Raw genomic sequence first — 8,633 nt, forward strand, 5'->3', positions numbered from 1 at the left:
ATTACAAAGCTGAGCAGTAAAACAGCATAAAAGTCTCTACTATGGTAAACATTGCAAAGAAGTGCCTAAAGGACACAAGTGTAAACAAAATGCACTCAGAATTTAATGAGATCAGGTAAACTGAAAAAAAAAATTAAGGTGGTCTAGATAAAATAATACAAGCTTTTTCAAATAGCTGTCTTCTGGGAGAAAAAAGGAGGGTGTTGAATGGAGAACAATTAAATGTATTTGCTAATTAACAGAAAGATAGTACAGTGCAACAAAGTTTTTGCAGTCAGGCACTCTTGGTTGACACTGTTAATCTACAATAATGATGGTTTTAAATGCCTTTAGTTTACTTTTCACAATCAACTTGGACAGAAGTAGCATCATGCCTAACAGGGGAAAAAAAAATCTTCTTCATTCCAGGGCAAAAAGCATCAAAAAACACAGGTTGCCTGAAAAAATCAATCCCTAAAGTGGCATGTGAACATGAACAAAGATTTACAAAAGCTTCCTCAACTGTAAGTAGTTTGAAAACAATTGTCACAGAGTCTGATGACATTTAAACCATGAAAAAGCCATGTGAGGCTGGGAACAAAACTGAAAGTATGTAGAGGCTTAAGTCAAAATCACCATATCTGGGTATTTCTTGAAGAGAAAACTCCACAAACAAAGCAGGGTCATGGGAATAGGAATGCACCTCTAAATAATCTGGCTTTGCATAGCAGCATATTCCCAGAACTCCAGTTTTATACCCTGCTTTCGTTTGGATTTCGAATAATCCAAAACTGCCCTATTTTTTTTTTTTTAAGAGACTCCAGAGATACAAACATGTCAAAGAGAAAGGGGGGAAAGCATAAAAGGCACAAAATCAGAGTTGGCACATTGAGGTTGTATTGCTGTGGCCGCACTGGCAGTTTTGGGGATTCCCGTGCCTGGAGCATGGTTCCCTCTCCACAGTCCTCTCAGGAAAGCATCTGGGTATTTCTGTAAAGCACAGCAATAATCCTCTCTGTGAATAACACTGGAAGACACACAGTAAGCTAACTCCCAGATTGAGAAATTTGACTCACAAAGCAGATAGACCTAGGTTTGTGTAGTTGCAATGCTTGAAGATAAAGCACTTCTGGTACAAAACTTGGCTATGGGGATGTGAAAGTGTCGTGGATTAAGCCCAGCTGGAAATTAAGTACCATAGCTGCTCGCTCAGCCACTTCCCCCCGCCCTCCCCCCACGGTGGAATGGGAAGGAGAATCAAAAATAAAGCATGTAGGTTGAGATAAGAACAGTTTAATAATTGAAAACAAAGTACAAATAAAAAAGGTGAATATCCCTTTGGCCAGTTTGGGTCACCTGTCACCGCTATGCTCCCTCCCAGTTTCTTTTGTGTATCTTTTCCCCGGCAGAGCATGAGACAGACACACAGAGACAAAAAGGAGCCCTTAGGACGAGCACGACTTAGCAAAAATCAAAACATCAGTATATTATCAACATTGTTCTCATTCTGAATCAACAACACGGCACTGTACAGGCTACCGAGCAGACATATATCCCTGCCCAAACCGGGACAGAAAGAAACATCTTGCTGGAAAGGGAGAGCAGTGTCGCGTTATCAGGCGACTGCTGTAACACCACGGCCGCAGAAGAACTGGTCACCCTCCTGCTGTAGGAGTTAATCTGCTTTCATGCCTGCTTTCACTGCGCTCCATCCCTCCCTGGGCCGAGCCGGGAGGCTCAGCCCCGCTGCCGCAGGGCCCTCCTGCCTGCGGCTGCCCGGGGACGGAGCCGGAGCGCTGCCGCGGGGCTGTTCCCGGGGGGCACCGCCTGAGGCCGCGCCCGCACGGCCTCGCCTGGCCTCGCCTCACACAAAGCGGCCCCAGCCCCGACCGGGGGCACCTGCGGAGCGGCCCCTCGCCATCACCATCCCCATCCCCATCCTCACCCCGCTACCCCCCTTCTCCGTCCTGCCCTCCCTCCCCTCAGCCGGCCCCGCGCGGCTCCCCCGCCCCCGCCCGGCCCGGAGGCGGGGCGGGCTCCGGGCGGCGCCTCCCGCGGCGGGGCCGAGGCGGCTCCTTCCGTCGGTGGCCGCGGCTGCAGCATGAGCGGGCCGGGGCTGCTGGGGCCCGGCGGCGGTGCGGGGCTGCCGCCGCTGCCCAAGAGCCTGAGCGGGCTGCTGAACTCCTCGTCCTCGGGCGGCGGCGGCGGCCAGAGCGGGCGCTGGCGGGACCTGGAGCGGCTCTACGCGCAGAAGTCCCGCATCCAAGACGAGCTGAGCGGCGGCGGCCGGGGCTCGCCGCGCCCGCCCAAGCCTCCCAACCTGGACGCGGCGCTGGCCTTGCTCCGCAAGGAGATGGTGAGCGGGGCGGGCCGGGGCTCGGCGGGGGCGGCGGACGTGGCGAGCGGGCTGGGGCACCGCCACCTCCCGGGGGCCAGAGCGGCGCCCCGGCCCCGGGTGCAGCCCCCGTTACCCGGCCCCGGGTGCAGCCCCCGTTACCCGGCCCCGGGTGCAGCCCCCGTTACCCGGCCCCGGGTGCAGCCCCCGTTACCCGGCCCCGGGTGCAGCCCCCGTTACCCGGCCCCGGGTGCAGCCCCCGTTACCCGGGCTGGCCGTCGGTGGCGGGGGAGGGCCGGGGCCGGTGCGGACGAGGAGCCGCTCACCGCGCCCTGCGGCACGCACCGGGACCGGCACTCACGCTGAACGGCTGGCGTTAAAAATTACCCCCAGGGTCGGCACTGATCCGTGCAGCCCGAGTGGCAGTGATTCGGTGTAGTTTTCTCCAGGACTCTGCATCCTGTAGCACGGCGGTATTAGAGCGAAATTCTTCCGGGCGACCTGGCGCACCTTTTGATTAAACACTAATTGGGTGTTGGTGCTTGGCTGGTGCAAGCTGCAGCTGTAATGACTAATAATAGCCTAAGCCTTGCGCGCTGAGGATTCTGTAGAATCAGTACAGGAAAGACAAGGAGCTGCTGGAGAGGGTCTAGCGGAGGGCCACAAAGATAATTAGGGGTCTGGTGCATCTTTCGTATGAAGAGAGACTGCAGGAGATGGGCCTGTTTAGTCTTGAGAAAAGAAGACTGAGAGGGAATCTCATTAATATATAGAAATATCTGTAAGGTGAGTCTCAATAGGGTAGTGCCAGACTTTCTGGTGGTGCCCAGCAACAGCATGAAGAGCAATGGCCCTAAACTGGAACACAAGGAGTTCCACCTCAATAAGATAAAGAACTTATTTAGATTGAGGGTGGCAGAGCACTGGAACAGGCTGCCCAGGGAGCTCATGGAGTCTTCTTGTCTGGAGACATTCAAAACCCACTCGGACGTGTTCATGTGTCGTCTGCTTGAGGAGATCCTGCTTTGGCAGGAGAGTTGGACTGGATGATCTCCAGAGGTGTCTTCCACCTCTAATAACTCAATGAAGCATGTAAAATATGATATTGCTGAAAATCCTCCCGGTTCAAGACTATTTTTCTCAGGCTAAAAAGGTGATTGAGGACAAGAAAGGTCCTTCTGTGGATTTAGAAGGACAGTGTAGTGTGAAATCTTAGTCTGCCACTGGTGTTTCAGCAGTTAGAGATAATTCTTAAAACTGTTTATTAGAATTGCCAGTTTGCATTAAAGCTCAGGATGGGTGTCTGTTGACTGCTGGGGCTTTCTTCTGCAATGCTGTAAAAGGAAACAAGGACATATGGTCTTAGTCGTCTTAAGCCTTTCCAGAAAAGCAAAGATAACTTATTAGGCAAGTCTAATCTATTTTTTTCCTAATGGGAAAATCAAATGAGATACTTCTCAAAGTCATTTGATAACCAGACTTACCCTTTAAACTTTCCTTTACTACTCTGTTATCCTTGATGATAATTTGATAAAATACTTCTGAAGAAAAAGATGCTTCTAAACACATCAAAGCCTTTCAAGCAACAGGCTCCTTGGTTCCAGATGTACTTTTTTGTGGCCTGTACAAATTATAGAGACTCTTGTATACTAATAGGCTGCCTTTCATCAAGAAGATAAAAGCACTTTATTACTGATATTGAACACTCTTTCTTGGCAGCAGTCAAAGATATTTTTATTGAGTTATGGGTTTGCTTTCAATTTTCCATAGTGAGTGAGGAAGAAATGCACAGGGCATCTTTCCCTGCATGACCAAGCAAGGTACTGTGTATGTAAGTTTTTAAAGCTGAGAAAGTGATGAACTTGCATGCTTTGGAGGGGGAGGGAGGAAAGGGGAGGTCATTTCAGAGCTGTGATTGTGAGGAACAGAATTATTATATGGAATTGTATTCTATAGGTTGTCTTATCAAAAGTCCAACGCAGCTTGGCAGGCATTAAAAACTGTGCTAATGCTATCAGGGTTGGACATTTCTTCAGGCTTTTCTTACCTCAGGGATCATACTTGAAAGTTTTGAAGAGGCTGCATTTTTCTCAGTAGACTTATTGTTCAATATTAGTGGCAGAAAAATAAGGTATTAAACATAATCACTTGGTTTAAAGATCTATTATGTTAATTCTGCTGAGCAGTTTTTCGCTTAAAGTTTGTGCTTGGCAGTCAGTAGGATTTTACTTCACAGCAAGTGCTGAAGTCCTTTATGGAGCTGAAACAGGAGAGCAGCTGGTGAAAATGCTCCCACTTTCCTTGGGAGACAAAGTTCACCTGTGTCCAGGTTGACTTTTGTGGCTCAACTCACTCCTGATTGCTATTGGAACAGTTCTGGACTGCAGTCTTGTCCCTCAAACATTTAGCTCTCATGCAGGTGTGCCAGGTGGATCTCCTGTTTGTATGTCATAGCGTTAAGTCCAACTTCACAGCATCCTTTCTTACTTGAGGTGAACAGTTTATTTAGGTTATAAAGGAAAATGGGTGAGAAAAGTAGCATAAATCTGAGGTGGTGGAAAGATGTACCTCTAATATCCTGGCAGCTAGCACAGCGTTCCGTGTCTTGTCCTAAAGTCTTCCCGTTTTGCCTGTGCAGGACTTCATGTTTTGGCTTCGTGATGTCACCAACTAATTTGTGTTGTTCTTGAAATATGGCATATCCTGTTTTTCTCAGTGGCATTGTGCTTTATGAAGTTTGGTTTTTTTTTTTTCTCTTCACTTTCAGAAAGAGCTACTGGTAGGATAGTTCAGCAATGTCAAAGTAAGGTTTTCATGCTATCTATAGCTTCTTGTGGTTTTCTTGTGTGCTGACTGTGTTGTCCTGAGAATTCAGAAACATAAGGAGAGGTAGGAGTTCTCATTCTGAGTAAAATATAGCCTGGTGTTCATGTTGCAGTAAAGGCTGCTAACTTACTTTATTTATTTATTTATTTCCTCTTATCATAAGTTGTGGCAAAAACTTTTTATTCGATGAAACTGAGGCTCACTAGGAGCAGTCTGTTGGCTTAACACTTTCTTGAAAAATAAGGCTGAAATGGCTGTTTCTCTAAAATCTCTAATTGTGTAGTGGTTTAAATTTGCTGCAAGATAAAACCTAGTTTTAATTTGATCTGACTTGGATAGGTGACAATGTCAAGGGAACTCTCCATTTTGTTGTCAGAGAGGGAGACTGAATTGAGTTAAATGAGTAGGTTTATTTCACTCTGTAGTGCAACATACTGATTTTGTACCTGACATAAAGATGCAGCCTTTTTTTTAAGTGGTTCTCCAAAATTTTAATTTGTTCTGGAACTAATATTTGAGAAGCTTAAGGACCAAAATATTAGGTGCTTAATTATAATCAAGCCTATGCTTGAGTGGCACATGAAAATACTCTGGAGATTTGCAAGATACGACATTTGTCCTTGCGTCACTTCTGCTTTAGTTTTGGTGCCTGAAAGCAGTGTGCTGTATTGTGCTAGATATACCTGGCTTTGTCAGAAGCCTATGTATGTCAATGTAGAAAAGAAAATTAGAGTAGAAATAATTAGCTGTGAAGCAGGAAAACCAGTCAGAGTCCCATTTAAAACTTCTACTCCAGGCCATTTCAAACAAAAAGAGAGCGCCTGTGATGGTGTGGGAGAAAGATGTGTGGAAGACACACAGTGTTTCTGTGTTGGAGTTAGTAAGTCAGGAGTTTCTTTGAATCTTTTAGAGAGAGATTAGAATCCCTGCATAATATCTCCCTTGCATGATGAGGAATATAGACTTTATGATTTTATCTGCTATGGTTCTGATAGCAGTGATTGTTGGAAGTTAAGCATACTGTTGTAATACAACATTTTGAAGAACACTTTGCATTTGTTCTGTTCTATTGCATCACGTTGTTCCTTGTTCTTTTGTCCAGTTTGTCCTATGGGGCATATGTCACCTTAGAAAATGAATTTTACTTCCGTATTTCACAACTATTCAAGGTGGAAAGAAGCTTGAACCTCCTGCTTAGCAACAAAAGATATACAGCATCATACTGCCATAGGAAGACAATTGTAATAATGATTGTTTGAATTGTTCCCCCTTCAGGTTGGCCTTCGGCAGCTGGATATGTCACTTCTGTGTCAGCTCTACTCCCTGTACGAATCCATTCAAGAATACAAAGGTGCCTGCCAAGCTGACTCTAATGCAGACTGCTCATATGCCCTGGAAAACGGATTTTTTGATGAAGAGGAGGAATACTTCTAGAAGCAACAAGATTCCCCTCGAGGCTGATTGAACTGAGGTTCTTTCGTCCTTCTCTCTCTGTAACACACCTCAACAAGAACGACTGGAATTTGTATGGATCCCTCTTTCTGAGGAGGAACACCCAGCTACCCTGAGTTGTGTTAAATTCTCTTATTTTAACAGGCTGTCAGTACAAGTTACTCATGCAAATACCACTTGAGCGAAGTGCTGTACTTTAACTTTTGAAGAGTCCTCAGACATGCTTGACAAGAGTTTTCAATTTAATTTGGAAGGTGGGTGTTTTCATCTTACAAACATTGGTAGCTTATAACTGGAATTTTAATCGTAGAAGACAGCAGCGACTTCCTGAGTTGTAATAACTTCGTAACGGGGGAGGGAAGCCTCCACTGTGGTGTACATAGCTCTAGGTGATTTTTTGGGGGGTCAGTGGCATTGATAAATGCATTTTGAACAGGCATCTGGATGCACGCACATCCTCAGCACTACTAAGCTAGTTCTGCTCTTACCGGCTGCATCCAGTTCTGTACTGGGTGAATTGTTTACACAGATAATTTTTTTTCTCCTTAAGCTAATTTATTCCTAGCTTACAAGCTGTACATGTGATAGTGAATGCTATCAGCAGGGGTTTTTTTTTTTTTTCTGTTGATCTAATTCACTTTCTTGGTACTGCCACCTGGCATTAACTTTTATACTCTTCTCTGGATTTCTTGCATCGACATAGCTCTTTGACCTGCTAAACGCTGCTCTGAAATGGTTTGCTTAGCTTTTACTGCACTGCATAGTAAAAGCACATTTTCAAACATAGTCTGTCTGCCACTATGTGGCTTGGAATAATGAACTCTTGTGCAAGTGTTCTTGATCATATGAAGAATAAGGAAACCTCTCATATGACACAATGGGACAAATTGCAATATTTTATACTGGGTGAACTTTGTTGCTGTAAGGTAGATGACAGCTCTTTTTAAAAATGCAAAATAAGTATTTTGAGCACATACTTTGCATATGTTAAAACTTTTTATACTAACTTGTTCTTTGAAATATAACTTATTTTTGTTTTCGGAACTTACTAAAGCACTTGGTTAAGTTTTTATTAATTCAGTGTGAAATGCTTATTCAGCTGAGAGTTGCCAACTATCTGAGTTTTCACCCTTCTCTATTTTAAGTAAAATCAACTCCTAATGCAATTCTCGTTTCTTAAATTTAATTCTGAAGATTGCTGTAAAGCACAGTGCCTGAATCTTGACACAAGGTAATAATTAAGGGCTTAAACCTCAAAGGGTTTTTGCATGGTTCATGTCTGGCATGCATGCAGTTTGCAGGAAGAATTGGAGATCACATTCTGGGGTAGCTCCTCTGTTAGTTTTTAACAAAGGCTAGGATGTTTCAGTGATAAAAGCCAAGAGATTTCCAGGGTGCATTCCCTCTAAAACTGGCTTATTTTAGTGGAATTCAAAGGCCACAGGAGTAAAAACTGTGCTGTAATCGTGTATGTGTGTAGTTTTTAATCTAGTTTGTGGCAGTGGTTGGATTTTTTTAAAATATTAATTCTGGTCTAATTGCTTAATTCACCCAAAACTAAACTGAATGATAAGGAAAACACAGATAATTCAGATAGTTCCATCTGTACTTAAAAGTTGTGTGCCTATGTGTGTATACATGTATAAATATATATACACACACATATTTACATGCAACTTTATGCTTTGACTTAAGAATGTATAAGCTTTTAGTATAATTTGCTGTGCTTTTAGTATTTACATGAGGCTTTTTCTAGTCTGTTGAAGTACTGCTATTTTCTTGCTCTTTCTCTAAAAATAAAAAGCATGCTGTTTAGCATAACTTTTTAATGTTGTGTGTATTTTAATTTACTTTTTCAGTGAATACAAACCCTACCCCCCTTCCCAACCGTCTCATAAGAAAACTAAGACTAGTCATCACCCTGGAGTAAAGAAAGCAATTTTTAAATTACATTGGAAAAGGTTCCACCTACCTCAATTTGGAATGGAATTTCCTGCCTCTCTGTCTTAACTGGATTTTACTTGGTTTTGAATTCAGAAGA

The 8,633-nt window shown here is 44.2% G+C and overlaps 1 protein-coding gene across 1 annotated transcript; it reads left to right on the forward strand.

Annotated features, from left to right (window-relative positions):
* The first annotated feature begins 2,050 nt into the window (after nucleotides 1-2,050).
* On the forward strand, nucleotides 2,051-8,413 carry FAM89A (family with sequence similarity 89 member A). The gene is made up of 2 exons (XM_088161482.1): nucleotides 2,051-2,335; nucleotides 6,416-8,413. The coding sequence occupies exons 1-2, from the start codon at nucleotides 2,081-2,083 to the stop codon at nucleotides 6,572-6,574; spliced, it is 414 nt and encodes a 137-aa protein (XP_088017608.1). The 5' UTR covers nucleotides 2,051-2,080; the 3' UTR covers nucleotides 6,575-8,413.
* The last annotated feature ends 220 nt before the right edge of the window (nucleotides 8,414-8,633 follow it).

This window comes from Sturnus vulgaris, chromosome 3 (genome assembly GCF_052056855.1).
Source record: "Sturnus vulgaris isolate bStuVul1 chromosome 3, bStuVul1.hap1, whole genome shotgun sequence".
Classification (NCBI taxonomy): Eukaryota; Metazoa; Chordata; class Aves; order Passeriformes; family Sturnidae; genus Sturnus; species Sturnus vulgaris.

Excerpts from the sequence above, each read along its gene's own strand:
- FAM89A (XM_088161482.1), top strand. The coding sequence starts at position 2,081 with ATGAGCGGGCCGGGGCTGCTGGGGCCCGGCGGCGGTGCGGGGCTGCCG. Across the intron at positions 2,336-6,415 it reads CCTTGCTCCGCAAGGAGATG|GTTGGCCTTCGGCAGCTGGA; the intron begins GTGAGCGGGGCG and ends TTCCCCCTTCAG.